This window comes from Anopheles nili, chromosome 3 (genome assembly GCF_943737925.1).
Source record: "Anopheles nili chromosome 3, idAnoNiliSN_F5_01, whole genome shotgun sequence".
Taxonomy (NCBI): Eukaryota; Metazoa; Arthropoda; class Insecta; order Diptera; family Culicidae; genus Anopheles; species Anopheles nili.
In genome coordinates this window covers 40398924-40413464 of record NC_071292.1, presented here as the reverse complement: position 1 = coordinate 40413464, position 14541 = coordinate 40398924, and the positions used below count along the sequence as shown (strand labels likewise).

Below are 14541 nucleotides of genomic sequence, written 5' to 3'. Positions count from 1 at the left end.
TTTTGACACAATCAAACGTCAAAGTAATGTTAATTGTATGACGATCTTTGCTGCAATGAATCAAAAATTTGACGAGAAATAAACAAATGTTATGTGAAATATTTTTTAAATCTTTAAAATCACTTTGTTACTATATATGAAAATAATTTTTTTTTAAACGCACATGAAAAAGGAATCGTTGTGTTGTTTTGGGTAAAAGTATTCATCAATTCCTTTTCAAACATATCATTGTACAGGCATTGATGAAATTTTTTGAAAAACAGTCATTTTGTTTTCATGAAATGTTATTATTATATTATTGATTGAATTGATTATTTTGTTATAACATTTTTTTTAAATTTTCTATTAAATGATAAATCATAATTATATTGGGGAATTACAAAGTATGTGCATACCAATCCAAGTATTTGAATGGAATGGCACATGTTTTCGATATAATCGATTCTGTCAAATTGCTCGATGGTCGATGTTTTGATAGATTGAAGTTATTTTGGGTCACCCGTTTCATGAAAACAAATCGATGAAAAACCACGATGCATTGACGGTTGTGTCATCTCGCTCTGTTTCATACGTATTTGTATCTGTTTCCTTAGCCTGTTTTCCTAACCTCTAAATGTTATACGTCAAAATCCTGCCCGGCGTGTTCATTTTAAAAACGCGTGGTTGGATCGATCACGCTCCTGGTAGAATCATTGTTGCATTTCGGAATTATTTTGGCCTTTGTTGTTCCAATCAATAAACAACTCTTCGCCATGGAAGTTGGTAAGCTTACGCCTGTTACATGCTAGTTAATATCTTTGTTCCTTAAACCAAATTGAGTTATTTGAATTGTGTGTTTTAGATATTGCACTCTCGCCCATCAAGAAGGAAAAGAAAAAGAAGAAAGTTAAGCAAGAACCAGAAACGGAGGAAATAGCAAATTTGGGAGAGATACAACGGTCTGGAGACTTTCAACTAAAACCATCAGAAGCTATCGCAACTTTGGAGACATCGAAATGGCCTTTACTGCTGAAACATTTCGATCGTCTAAATGTGCGCACGAACCACTACACTCCACTTCCGTTTGGCTCTTCTCCACTGAATCGCAAATTGAAAGACTACGTTTCGGCCGGATTCATCAATTTAGACAAACCATCGAACCCTAGCTCGCACGAGGTTGTCGCGTGGATTAAGAGAATCTTAAAGGTGAACAAAACGGGCCATTCGGGAACGCTGGATCCGAAGGTCACCGGTTGTCTGATCGTTTGTATTGATCGGGCTACGCGGTTAGTTAAGAGCCAACAGAGCGCCGGTAAGGAGTATGTAGCAGTTTTTAAACTCCATTCCGCCGTTGAAAAAGTTGCCAAAGTGACTCAGGGTCTGGAAAAGCTTCGCGGCGCACTGTTCCAACGGCCACCATTGATTTCGGCGGTCAAGCGACAACTGCGAGTGCGAACTGTGTACGACTCGAAGTTGTTGGATTATAACGACCAACGAAACATGGGAGTGTTCTGGGTAAGTTGTGAAGCCGGCTCGTACATTCGAACAATGTGCGTTCACTTGGGTCTGGTGCTTGGTGTCGGTGGGCAGATGTTAGAGCTGCGTCGCGTACGGTCCGGTATTCAGTCGGAAAAGGATGGTATGGTGACGATGCATGATGTGCTTGATGCGCAGTATCTGTATGAAAACCATAAGGATGAATCCATGCTCCGTCGGGTGATCAAACCGTTAGAAGGTCTGCTCGTTGGCCACAAACGCATCATCATGAAGGACAGTTCGGTGAATGCGGTGTGCTACGGAGCAAAGATTTTGCTGCCAGGTGTGCTGCGATATGAAGACGGAATCGAACTGGATCAAGAGATCGTGATTGTGACCACAAAGGGAGAAGCGATTGCATTGGGTATTGCTCTCATGACCACAGCCACCATGGCTGGTTGCGATCATGGAGTCGTTGCTAAAATCAAACGCGTTATCATGGAACGCGACACTTATCCTCGCAAGTGGGGCCTTGGGCCAAAGGCTTCCATGAAGAAACAGCTCATAGGTTTGGGCAAATTAGATAAATACGGCAAACCAAACGAGAACACTCCCAAGGATTGGTTGAACAGTTACACAGACTATAACCGGCCAGCTGCGGAAGCGAATGGAAATGGAGTTGCAAGCATGGATGATCTTGCCGGTGGTAAAAGAAAGTTAAGTGTCGGTGACACTATGGGCGATAGTGTTGCGGAAGCTCCGGCAGATGACGGCGAGGAGCAAAAGAAGAAGAAAAAGAAGAAACAGAAAAAAGATGCCGAGCATGTGGCTGATGAAGAAGAGAAAATGGACCAAACGGGCGTCGAAGATGACACAAACGTAGAAAAGAAGAAGAAGAAAAAGAAGAAAGACCATAGTCATTCAGTTGAGGAAACAGCAGAGTAGGAAAGAAAACCGCCTACATCAAGGAAAAGTACCCGATAGTTTCAGGTACAAAAATTATTATCGGGTGAAATCCATTTGTTCAATTTATTTTTGGGTTTTTATCTAACATACGAAAATTTTACTATTTCACATTCGTGGCATACACACATCATAGACCTATCGTGTGAAGCTTTTGAAAACGAAAAGATGATTTTGTTTTTAGAACTAGCAACAGCATGATCAAAAAGAAGCAACACGATGTTTTCAATATGAAAAGTTTGCGCGATATTCTTTTTCTAAAAAAGAGAAAAATGTTCTTTTGAGTAATTCAGGAGGAGAAGTTCTCAGTTCTTAATGCGTATGATTTTGTTCATAGGATTCTTCTACATAGTTTTAGGTTAAAATGCATATAATAATGAACTAGTGTATTAGGAATAAGAAATAAACGATGAAATACTAAGAGAATTGCGGGTGCTATACGTTGAATGATGCGAACTTTGCGGATGACATGAGCATTTTAGTTATCAAATTTGAAACTGTTATTTAATGAACAGCAGAAATGATTATATTCTATACTAGCAAAGCTCGAAACATTTTACAATATTAAATCGCATATTAGCAGCATTGGACTCCTCAAAAATGTAGCCTCTTCTCAAAAACCAAACTTTGCTGAGAGCAGTAGTTAGTCTACTGAATACATCTAGTTGCGAATTGTTACTGGATTTGTCCAACCAATTCATTCTATTTTGAGTATATTATTGCAAGAGAAAGATGGATAGCGTTGATGAAATCTGTTCCTAAAAAAACAGTTGTTGAGCACGCAGCCGACATTAGCGGAACGGCACACGCCTACGGACGCAGCCAGTTGGTTATGTATGTCGACTGTGAGTGCGGCACGACTGAGTGGCTGAGTGTCGATCAACGGAGGATCGGGTCCTTGAAGGAGCTCTGCTTGCATTGGTTTTGGTCCTATTATTTTTTTTGAAACATCGCTGTTTGGTTATAATTGTGCGTATTACTTTACATCAAACAAACCACAACAACACAAGAAGAACACAACAAGCACTATTTAAACACTGTCTTGTACTGCGAATATTGAACATACGTTGAACTGCTTTCTCTTGCATTATTTTGCCAAGAAAAGTTTTGTTGTTTTTCTTTCGTCGAACAATTTACGCAGCTGAATGCTCTTTTGTTGATTTGATTATTTCAGCATTTTTCTTTTATTAAGCAACAGGTGCTTATCACCAGCCAAAGGATTGTTAACTTTGAACAATACAGAATGTAGCAGGGGTTAGACTCCAGTGTTATCACGGATCCATTGACGATGTTGTGAAACTCGCGTGTATCCGGTCGGAGTGGTAGAATCACACGAGGCCGTTATGAGTGAAGCAACGCCAACCAGCGTATCTACACGACGCTCTGCAACAACGAATCCTGCTCCAAGATCTCCGTTACACACGTTGGAGCGCTGGATGACATCTTCGGCGCAGAAGTGGTACGGTAATGTAATTTGATAGACACCGACACAGCGCGAATCGGGAATGACGCGTTGGTAAGCAACCTTCAGGAAGTCCGAACGGGTTTGTCCTGGTAAACCGTAAGAGGTTGTGCAAAATTGAACATTATCTCTCACGACTAGAATGCTGTCCAACTTACCTCCAACAGCGTTGAAGCCGAATCCAACTACCGTGCCTTCTTCGTTCTCATACGGCAGATTCCTTCCCAGGACGGGAAGCTGAATTGGGCTTATGAGGGCCGTAAAGACGACCGGTTGCGGTAGAACGATGAAACCGATGTCGTTGGCCCGGTTTGCAGTGTTGAAATTGGGATGAGCAATGGCTTGGGTGGATTGTTGGATGCTTAACTGACCAAAGACGGTACTTCCTAGTCCAACTTCCCAGCGTACGAACCCAGCAATGTTTTGGGCCGCTGTCAGAACATGGCGATCGGAGATCAGCGAACCACCGCCAAAGAATCCTGAATTTCCAGAATTCAGGTAAAGCACGTACACGTTGTATGGCGTATTAGCAGCATTGATGCCGTTCACAATGCGAGGGCTACGGTCCGATTGAATCTGAGAGAAAAAAAAACGGATCGATCAGCTTGTTGTATAGAGCAGCAACAGCAAGGATTATTGTGTCTCACTTAGTACTCACTTCTAGCGAAGACACACTGCATACTACGGCCGCCAATAATAATGCGTGGTATGTTTTCATGGCGTGGCGTGAAATAAAATGCACTGGTATAACCAAAACCACTTGGTTACGTTCGACGTCGTGAATCGACTCTCTGCGTGGAGGTCAATCGGAATCCAGTGCCTTATATACAGCATTTGATTGCGTTTCCCTGTTCCGATCGGTTTGGGGTTTCCGCGCGATAAGTATTTGGTATAACGTTTCCTTTGCGGGGTCGTGGGTTTTATCAATCATGTTTCCGCCCAAAATGTCTACCGTATGGTGTTGTCGCTGTCGAATGTGTAGGATATCTATAATAGATCAATCACGGAATATCACGGCATATACGATGGTTAGCGTGTTATTGGTTACATTGCATTTCACATTGTTTGGTCAATGCATTTTTATTCAGCTAAGATTTATCATTTAAGGTTTTTTTTGCTATTCGTAGCACCATGTTGAACATTCTGTTACTTGCTATGCTTTTCTATCGATTAAAACATTAACCAAGATTAATGCATGAAATTATCTTAATATTTGCTTACGTTTACCTAGTAGCTTGTTTTTGGTAAGGTTTATTTTAATGTATCAAAATTGTTTCTGTAGTCTTTCGACGGCACTTTAATATTTGAACAATTTAATGCGAATGGGCACATGTATTTCTATGATAATGTTTTTGGGAAAGTGAAGAAATCTTGCTAAAAATTTAAATACATAAAAAATATAAGATAAATAATACTTCAATTCAAATTTGTTAAATTAATGTTATTGTTATTTATTTAATAACGGCTTGGCCGTATTTAGACTTGTATGATTATTTGTGAGCTGAAAGATATTTCCTCCCAACAGCCGCTGAGAGCGGGCTTGATTCGGTTATATGTTAAATTAAAATATCATATAAAAATGTATATGTTTTAAATATTTATTATTCTTTTTTTTAATATTCATGAATCATTCATTTTGGTTTTCAATGGATAAACTCAAACAGATCCCTATTCGGAATGTTTCAATGGCCATCGTATTGGAAATAATTATTAAGGTGTGACCTAATACCTATGCCAGCAGTGATTGATCACACGAATACTCGATATTGAATGGCGCTTTGAATGCGTTTTGAATGATTCTATTTACGCCTTGTGATCGATTAAATGACGACATGGTTGTAAACCAATTTGAAACGTGCGAATGTGCAAAACCAAAGCAGGTTTATCATAACACGCGTTAGCAGTATGAATAACAACATTTGTTTTTTTTTACATATAAGCCCAGGATTTAGCTCGCACGTTTACTCACGTAGCAGCATTTTAAAAGTAATTTACTTTACTACATTTCATCTACGCCGATGTTAGGTCCAGATCGTTGTAAAGTAGTTCTTTTTTGCCATCACCTCAAATATCATTCATGATGGGTGATTAATTTAAATTTGTGCATCTATCCCACAAGATGTTATGCGATATATCTTTATGCTACATGTGTTCTTCATGTGAATTTTGAGAGAGTTTTCGACATCCCGTAAAAGGGGTTGTAGCAAAACCATCTACTTTTGTTTGATGGAAGATGCGGACTGAAAATCGCGTACTTTTGGTATAAAGAAAAAATAAACATAATGGTTGCATTTAAATAAAAAAATGAAACCATCATACCAAACAAATCTGCTTTTTTATAGGATTTCATCAATGTTTGTGGTGATCGACGGAACGATGGAACAATCCCATGTACTACTTCTCCAACATTACCGTCAGTCAACCTGTTTGTAAGAGTTTGAAGGCTGAAAAAGATAACCATGTTTATTTATAAGAAAACTATGCGGTACGATTTTAGAGTATTTACACCCTATACACCAATATTCGATGACTCTACGTGGTTTTATTCGATGTCATGAGTTTTTTTTTCCTTTTGCTCTGCTTATACTTCTCATACGAAAGGGTCCGCTTTGTTACCTACGCTTATTTAGAAGATCGCGGTACAGGATGTTGCTTCGGTTCTTTGTCACTAATTTACACGATTATTAGAGGTTTAAGCAGAGTGAAAGAAGGGAAACGTCCCACAGTGCGTACGGTACACAGATACTTTAATATCGTATTATATAACATGTTATATGATATCACATATGTGGTTATCCTGCATTACAATCAGGAACGTAACCAAAAATAATGCCTCTCCACTGCCTGCCTGTAAAGACCATGCCTGCATACACGTAAATGAGCTGAAGGAAAACAAAATGCAGAAAATGTACAAATCAAGGAATGCATAGGAAGAAGTTTTGCGTGCTATGGCGTCGGAGCTTATAGTACTATTTTAGCTTTCTTTTATTGGACATTCTTTATCAACTGCTCTCCTGTCGGGGATGAGAAAACTGCGCTAGTTAGTGTAACTTACGATGAGCCAAACGCCAGACCGGGCAGTGCTTCGGATCATCTTTAAGCCGATATTCGGTGGTTTTGTGTGAGAAGGGTTTTGAATTGAAACTAAGTTCGAAAGCTTGTTAGCTCAACGCCGAAGCAAGAGCACGTGCACCAGTGGTTTTGGCTATCCAGCTCAAATAGTTGACAACACGTATGTATCCGGATGGATCTCCCGTGCTACAGCCACGGCTCGATACGAACGACACGATTCCTATCTGAACCCAACTGCTGTCGTCTTGCTGCAATACCATCGGACCTCCAGAATCGCCCTGGCACACGTTCTGGTTTGACCGTTCCCATCCAATGGCGCAGAGCGTAGTATTGCGTATAATTGATGCTCCGTAAACGTTGGCACATTCCGCGTTCGAAATTATGCGCATATACTCAAACTTTAGCACGGTTGATATCGACTGAACGGCTAAAAGTTAGATGGAGCTGTAAAAACGAAGCTAGATGCCAGATGCCGATCGAAACCAATCGTTACCCTACCATCGGATGTGCGCCCAAAACCGGAAACCGTAGCTTTGCGGCCGATGTACAGGTCCTTGGAAGGCAAACCGATCGGAAGCCTTATGGGATGTATTTCCAGGCTGTAGGGCACTGTCGAAGGCAACCGTATCAGAGCGACATCATTCGTAAGCTTCCACGGATCGAACTCGGGATGTATAAACTTGCTGACCGTGGACATCGTAAGCCGCGCCATGTTTAGATGGACTGATCCGAGCCCGATTTGAAAGACGTTATAGTCGTTGGCGCAATGGGCTGCCGTAAGTATCCACTGAGCGTCAATCAACGAACCGCCACACACCGTTACCGAACGACCGAGAGCAGCTCTGATCGATACTTGCCATGGAAACTGCCCCTGATGCGCCATTTGACCGTTGACGATCTTTGCCAGCAGTTCGCGCGTGGTGGAAGGAGCCTGATGCCTAGGGACGGGAACGGCAGAGAGCTGGTTTTGAAAGTGTTGATAGAACATTCTGAGATGCGCAGCACGCGCCCTTCCATAGTGCCACGGTTAGCAGTACCTTTCTAGCCATCACGGTGCACGTGACATTGTCGATCGCTGATAAACTGAGGCACAGTATCACTAGTCTTCTGGCGGCTAAATGGGGCTGCTTCTTCGTTAACAGTAGCGTGGTGCACCATCTGACCGTCCGCTCGAGATCCATTCTACCTCAGGATGCTAGCTAGAGTGGCCAATGCTGGTGTGCACCGGGAATGCGCGGAACAGCGAGTTTACCAAACGGAAATGGTGAGCAGCTCGATGGAACATTCTTATATCTGTGTATGGCAGGAAGGGGCCCATTTTGTGATTAGATCGACAACGGTTCTCGATCTTAAGGCACATGCAAGTGGAAAAGGTTGTTGTGCAGGCAATCTCACCATAGGTTTGATGTTATCTGCCCCACCGAACAGTGGAATACACTCATCGCACACGAGCATAGACAGAGAGAGGGAGAGAGAGAGAGAGAGTGAACGAATAAAATTGTTTTCCTTCGGCGAATAGTTAAACAGTATTTTATCAATGTATTTTCTCCCCCAGATGCAAGGTGTTTGGGTGTTGGCGGATGTTTGGTAGACTAGTAATCCTGATGAATGACCCTGTTAAGCAAGTGATGTCAGTGCAGGAGGAAACTTGTTCTTTTTTAAGGAAACTCGATGACGGTGATACGTGACGCACTATCTTGAACGTGCCACTGATACGTAGGCTGATAACAAGGAGCTGATTTTTTTAAAGTGCTGGTCCAGACGCCGTTTTTCCATAAATACGTACGTAACGAAAAGAGAATAGCTGATGTTTTCCAAATACACTTTCTTCATCATAATTTAACGTCTTATCGTGGGATGTGATATGGAACTGGAATGACGCACTGATTGATTGGGCTATTAAAAGATTATCTTATTAACAACATAATCCGTGTAGTACACATATATTTGCCATCCCTTTCCCGAAGAAAAACGTAACAATAGTTTGTTTGCTTGTAAATATCAACAAAAATAGATATAACAGAATGGATGATAATGGCTTTATGAAAAGTTCATCCAAAAATGTCCGCATGAAAGCGAGCTTTGCTCTTAAATTTTAAATTTTCTCTTCCATATGTATATATGTATATCAATATAGCTGAGTTGGCGGATCTTAAGATGGTTAAGCGATATCGTCGGTTAAGCGAACCTGTGATAGACTGGACAAATTGCAATTTACAAAAAAAAAACATATTGACAATCGACTATTGAACACATTTAGCCATTTGAACAGGATTAGATCACTGAGCCAAGTACTGCCGCCGTTGTTGATTGTTTGAGCGTTGGATTAAGCCACTAGTTCTGAAGGGTAAGTAGCGCGATTTAAAGGCAGATTTTGGCTATGCTTTCTTATTCCAATGTTAGCAGCAGGTCCTCGCCCTCTAACTTCATGCCGTTATTAATTTCCAGCGTTTTTACAACACCGGCCCGCGGTGATTGGACAACCATTTCCATTTTCATCGCCGACAGCACCACCAGTGGTTGACCTTTTTCAACGTGATCACCAACTTTTACTTTGATTTCTGCAAATATAAACATTTAAGAAAGGAACGAATTTAGTAAAGTAGCACGGCAGGTGCATTGCATGTTAACGGAAGGTGTAAATTACCGATAACAGAGCCCGGCATTGGGGCACCAACTTCGTTCTTGTTGCCCTTATTTGCCTTTGGATGTATGTGCAGCTCTTTCACTGCTTCCTTGTCTCGGATCAGTACCGACCGTAGCTGACCGTTGAGCTCGAAGAACACCTCACGTTCACCGTTGGCGGTTAGATCTTCGGCCATGGCCAGTGTTTTAAATCCGAGTGTCTTGCCCTTCTCGATGGATACCTCGAATTCTTCGCCCACCTTAGGTCCGGTGAGGAAAACGCGCGTATCCAGCTTATCAACCGGACCGAAAGAATCGCGGAAGTTTAGGAAATCGTTTGTCACTTGTGGGTAGAGTGCCGCTGACATAACATCACGATCCTGCACATCGGGGTGAGATTCTTGGAGCGATTTTTTCAGTACATCGAAATCGAGTGGCGCTAGCTGCGCTCCCGGGCGTCCCTCTATGCGTGGCATATCTTTTAGCACGCGAGATCGCAGCGGCTCAGGAAAACCGCCATGTGGGGTTCCGATGGCTCCCTGAAGAAACTCAACCACCGATTTGGGGAATGAAAGCTCCTCTGCCCGCTCCAGCACCTGTTCGGCTGTTAGATGATTCTGAACCATGAATTGGGCCAAATCGCCCACAACCTTGGAAGAAGGCGTCACTTTGATGATGTCCCCAAGCAGAAGATTTGCCTCACGGTACGCTTTTTTAACGTCCTCGAAGAAATCGCCCAATCCAAGTGAGTAAGCCTGGAACTGCAGATTCGTATACTGCCCTCCGGGGATCTCGTTCATATACACGTCGGCATTGCCCGATTTCATTGTCGTCGTGCACTCGAAGGGAGCGTACAGCGTACGCGTTTGTTCCCAATAGGCAGAATATTCGCTGATATCCGACAGCTGCATGCCGGTATCGAGTCCGGTTCCCTGAAGAGATGCAACCACTGCACCCATACTGGGCTGGGATGTCATTCCCGACATCGAATCGACAGCGACATCGACCACATCTGCTCCAGCTTCTGCGCAGGCTAGCATTGAAGCGACACCCGCACCGGAAGTATCGTGAGTGTGAATATGAATAGGCACATCGGGATGTTTTTCACGAATAGCAGATATCAACAACCTATGCTTGTGGAAAGAAGGAGAATCAATTGATCAGCAAGAGCGCCCACCCAGCCAACCCCGCCTTATTCTTACCGTGCTGCCTGAGGTTTAAGTAATCCTGCCATATCCTTAATGCACAGCACGTGCGTGCCAGCTTTGACTAGCTCATCTGCTAGGTTCGTGTAGTACTTCAGGTCGTATTTGGTCTTCTTCGGATCACTTACGTCGCCAGTGTAAGAGATTGCAGCCTCCACTACACCACCAGCGTTACCAGCCGCTTCCATGCCGAGGATCAAGTTTGGCAGGTAGTTCAATGAATCAAACACTCGGAATATGTCCATACCGCATTGAACCTACAAAAATAATCGCCAAAAAATAAACGAAACATCACTTCTACACCAGTACAAGCGAGATTTTTCTGCATTCCAGCGATCGTACCGAGAGTTCACAAAACTTGTAAACCACGTTATCTGGATAGTTCGTATATCCGACAGCATTTGCACCGCGCAGCAACATCTGGAAGGGAATGTTAGGTATCTGTTTTCGCATTTCCTCTAACCGTTCCCAAGGACACTCATGCAAAAAGCGAAGAGCCACGTCGAATGTTGCACCTCCCCAGTTCTCGAGCGAGTAGAGGTTGTTGAATTTGTGCGCCACAAACGGTGATATTTTCAACAAATCATGCGTCCGCACACGGGTGGCTAGCAGGGACTGATGAGCATCACGGTACGTCGTGTCCATGAGGAGAAGATTTTTTTGCTGTCGCACCGCCTTTGCAAATCCTTCTGGGCCTTGCTCCTGCAGAATTTGTTTGAAACCGCGCGGTGGCTCTGTAACTGTATGCACGTAGTTAATAATTGCTCCTGGGACGATTCGAATTCCAAAGTTCAGATTCAGGGTTTCAACGAAAAGAATAATTAAACCGAATGCATAAAGTGTACGTTAAATGATGTAGTTTATAAGGAATTTTAAATGAATTGTATATCTCACTGTGCTCAACTGTGTACGTATTGCAGCGAGATGTGAATAATTGACAAAGTGTAGCTGTTAGGGATTTATGTACATTTTTAATATCCTACCGTATAGCCAAAAGCTCACAGGAAATGTACAAACCAACTCAACAAGCAACAAGTAATGTTACATTAGCTCCATTGGTAGAGAGATGATATAGTTGATCTATGTTCAGATTTAGATAAACCATTTAGTAAGATACAAGTAGTGTTGAGGAAGTATTTTCCCGACCGGTGAGTGTGGTCAAAGACCAACATTCTACCAGTTAAATACGCAATCCGTTTTATGTAACCCGTGTATATAATATGTAATGTTATTGGTTATGTTATTAGTTCTTAGTCTAGAAAAGCGAAGATCTTGTAGACCATCATTATGTAAAATGAAGATGTGACTTTGTATGGAAAAATATGTAAACAATAATGCGCGAAACATGTGTAATATAAATTGTAAAAAAAAACTACTTTAAACTTTCAAACATGACCGGGTTGCGAACAGGTCCAAGTGAGCATGTACATGTATATAAATATATTGTTTCGTAGTATTTGCTATAATGTGTATAAGCGTAGTTGGTCTATTAAGTGTAATAGCGTTAGTGGATCAATGAATTAGCATCTTATTGAGTTAGTTTTAAAATTTAGCTAGAGAAAGAGTGACAGAGACATTATACCTTTTCTTATACCCTCTTCCTCCTCGGCCAGTGCTTCCGGCGACAGGTCTATTGGTGAAATTTTGGATTGCAACGGTGGTGCGTTTGGTTCAACCCCATCCGTATGTTTTTTTTTTATTTTACACACATAATAATTGATAGCGGCAAATTTAACGGTGATTTTTTTGTTGTTGCATTTATAATCAACACACCGATAGTTAACATAGATTTGTCGTTGTTGTCAATTCAAATGGTGTAAAGGTTGATCATTTAAAACACCAAATAAAGTCGTTAATTACACCCACAAAAACAACACACGATTTTTTTAATAGAAATAAAACAGAAAAAAAGAAAAAAAAAACAGATTTTGTTTAAACAATTAGAAAAAAAACAGGTTAGAAATATAACGAACAAAATACGACACACAACAAACGCACACCATGAAAAATCCTGCTTACTGCTTCATAATCTTATGGGGACAAGAGTCCATGGAGTGAAATGTTCAACTTACCCAATGGCAGGTGAGGAACGTGGGGTTGAACTTCGGCGGGTTTTAGCTTCGTGGCTAATGGTGTAGTGGGACCATTTACCAACACCTCGCCGAGGTAGTTAAGAAGCTTTTGGGCACGATTTTTCGACTTGGAAAAGCGGAACAATTGTGGATGCTCATCGATGAAGTACGTGTCAAGCACACCGTTCAGAAACTTTTGATTTTCCAGCACGTTCAGCAGGAACGGAATGTTTGTTTTAACACCGCGTATACGGAACTCGCGCAAAGCACGGTTCATCTTCGCGGCGGATGATTGCAAATCGGACGCATGCGATATCACTTTCACCAGCAGAGAATCGTAATACGGCGAAATAATAGCACCTGCGTACGCTGAAGCGCTGTCTAGTCGAATGCCCATACCTTCACCGGAACGGAATACTTCCAGACGGCCCGTGTTTGGTTGGAAATCGTTCGCAGGATCCTCCGTTGTAACTCGACACTGGATCGCATATCCTTGGGGTTTAATGTTTTCCTGTGTGTAGCCAAGTTCAGGTAACGTCATACCTTCAGCCACTCGTATCTGTGACTGCACCAGGTCGATACCGGTGATCTCCTCGGTCACGGTGTGCTCCACCTGCAGTCGTGCGTTGACTTCGATGAAATAAAAGTTGCCAGACTCGTCACATAGAAACTCGACTGTGCCAGCGTTTTCGTAGCCCACGTGCCGTGCCAAGCGGACAGCATATTCCGTCATTTTGTCTCTTACTTCAATAGGTAAACGAGGAGCGGGGGCAATCTCCACCACTTTCTGGTGTCGTCGCTGCACGGAACAGTCACGCTCGTACAAGTGTACGACGTTACCGGCTTTGTCACCGAGCAGCTGCACCTCGATATGGCGAGGACGTTCGATGAATTTCTCTATGAACATTGCACCGTTGCCGAAGGCAGCTTTTGCTTCGGAGCTGGCACGCATGAAGTTGTCCTCAACTTCGTCCATTTTGCGGACAACGCGCATACCTCGACCACCTCCACCGTAGGCAGCCTTGAAGATGACAGGAAGCCCATGCTTACGACAAAACTCAACTGCTTCGTCTTTGGTGGTGACTGGCCCATCCGTACCGGGTACGATTGGAACACCCGCTTCGATGGCAGCTTTACGTGCGGCGACTTTGTCGCCCATTTGTTGTACAACCTTTGGTGAGGGGCCGATGAAGCGCAAACCGGCGTCAATTACTGCTTGAGCAAAGTCGGACCGCTCTGACAAAAATCCGTATCTGCAACAAACCCGAACAGAGCATAGTTAGCATATGTTTTTTTAAACATTTATAAGGGCTGTCTGTCTAACGGATTATTACCCGGGATGTACGGCATCAACATCGTTTTCCTTGCACACTCGAATGATTTCCGGAATGCTCAAGTACGCTTCCACCGGGGCAAGTCCTTTACCCACAATGTATGATTCATCTGCTTTCTGACGGTGCATGTGCATCTTGTCCTGTTCCGAGTACACGGCCACCGAACGGATTCCTAGCTCCGTGCAGGCACGAAACACACGGATTGCGATTTCGCCGCGATTCGCAACCAATACAGAGCGGATCGGCTTATATTCCACCTGGCTTGAGTAACCATTTTTACGCATAGCCCATAGCCGAGCACGATTGGTTCGGCGCAAGCCGGCTACTGCAATTTGGGCGCTGAACAGCTGCAT

At 42.8% G+C, this 14541-nt stretch overlaps 4 protein-coding genes across 5 annotated transcripts; 1 reads left to right on the top strand and 3 right to left on the bottom strand.

The window, feature by feature from the left end:
* The first annotated feature begins 668 nt into the window (after window positions 1-668).
* On the top strand, window positions 669-2780 carry LOC128726864 (H/ACA ribonucleoprotein complex subunit 4). Its single transcript, XM_053820705.1, has 2 exons — window positions 669-762; window positions 842-2780. The coding sequence occupies exons 1-2, from the start codon at window positions 753-755 to the stop codon at window positions 2398-2400; spliced, it is 1569 nt and encodes a 522-aa protein (XP_053676680.1). The 5' UTR covers window positions 669-752; the 3' UTR covers window positions 2401-2780.
* Window positions 2781-3673: 893 nt separating this feature from the next.
* On the bottom strand, window positions 3674-4598 carry LOC128726048 (collagenase-like). Its single transcript, XM_053819832.1, has 3 exons — window positions 4539-4598; window positions 4039-4456; window positions 3674-3969 (listed from the first exon to the last, which is right to left on the bottom strand). Exons 1-3 carry the CDS (start codon window positions 4596-4598, stop codon window positions 3674-3676), a joined length of 774 nt encoding a protein of 257 aa, XP_053675807.1.
* Window positions 4599-7041: 2443 nt separating this feature from the next.
* LOC128724316 (collagenase-like) lies at window positions 7042-8133 on the bottom strand. Its single transcript, XM_053818045.1, has 3 exons — window positions 7990-8133; window positions 7451-7913; window positions 7042-7379 (listed from the first exon to the last, which is right to left on the bottom strand). Exons 1-3 carry the CDS (start codon window positions 8131-8133, stop codon window positions 7042-7044), a joined length of 945 nt encoding a protein of 314 aa, XP_053674020.1.
* A 712-nt stretch (window positions 8134-8845) lies between these two features.
* Window positions 8846-14541, bottom strand: LOC128727663 (pyruvate carboxylase, mitochondrial). 2 transcript variants are annotated; one of them, XM_053821599.1, is made up of 7 exons: window positions 14189-14541; window positions 12855-14107; window positions 12365-12412; window positions 11125-11522; window positions 10780-11039; window positions 9600-10705; window positions 8846-9513 (listed from the first exon to the last, which is right to left on the bottom strand). In XM_053821599.1, the coding sequence occupies exons 1-7, from the start codon at window positions 14539-14541 to the stop codon at window positions 9341-9343; spliced, it is 3591 nt and encodes a 1196-aa protein (XP_053677574.1). In that variant the 3' UTR covers window positions 8846-9340. The 2 variants fall into 2 exon arrangements, with proteins under 2 accessions (XP_053677574.1, XP_053677575.1); XM_053821600.1 differs by lacking the exon at window positions 12365-12412.

What these genes read in the sequence shown, in the direction of transcription:
- LOC128726048 (XM_053819832.1), bottom strand. Translation starts at nt 4,598, where the DNA reads ATGAAAACATACCACGCATTATTATTGGCGGCCGTAGTATGCAGTGTG. An exon ending in GCAGTGTGTCTTCGCTAGAA is followed by an intron (nt 4,457 to 4,538) that starts GTGAGTACTAAG and finishes TTTTTCTCTCAG; the next exon opens with ATTCAATCGGACCGTAGCCC. An exon ending in CGGCTTCAACGCTGTTGGAG is followed by an intron (nt 3,970 to 4,038) that starts GTAAGTTGGACA and finishes ACGGTTTACCAG; the next exon opens with GACAAACCCGTTCGGACTTC.
- LOC128724316 (XM_053818045.1), bottom strand. Translation starts at nt 8,133, where the DNA reads ATGGATCTCGAGCGGACGGTCAGATGGTGCACCACGCTACTGTTAACG. An exon ending in GCACCGTGATGGCTAGAAAG is followed by an intron (nt 7,914 to 7,989) that starts GTACTGCTAACC and finishes TTTCAAAACCAG; the next exon opens with CTCTCTGCCGTTCCCGTCCC. An exon ending in TTTTGGGCGCACATCCGATG is followed by an intron (nt 7,380 to 7,450) that starts GTAGGGTAACGA and finishes TCTAACTTTTAG; the next exon opens with CCGTTCAGTCGATATCAACC.
- LOC128727663 (XM_053821599.1), bottom strand. Translation starts at nt 14,541, where the DNA reads ATGCAGCTGTTCAGCGCCCAAATTGCAGTAGCCGGCTTGCGCCGAACC. An exon ending in CGTTCCTCACCTGCCATTGG is followed by an intron (nt 12,413 to 12,854) that starts GTAAGTTGAACA and finishes TTTCACCAATAG; the next exon opens with ACCTGTCGCCGGAAGCACTG. An exon ending in ACAAGTTTTGTGAACTCTCG is followed by an intron (nt 11,040 to 11,124) that starts GTACGATCGCTG and finishes TTATTTTTGTAG; the next exon opens with GTTCAATGCGGTATGGACAT.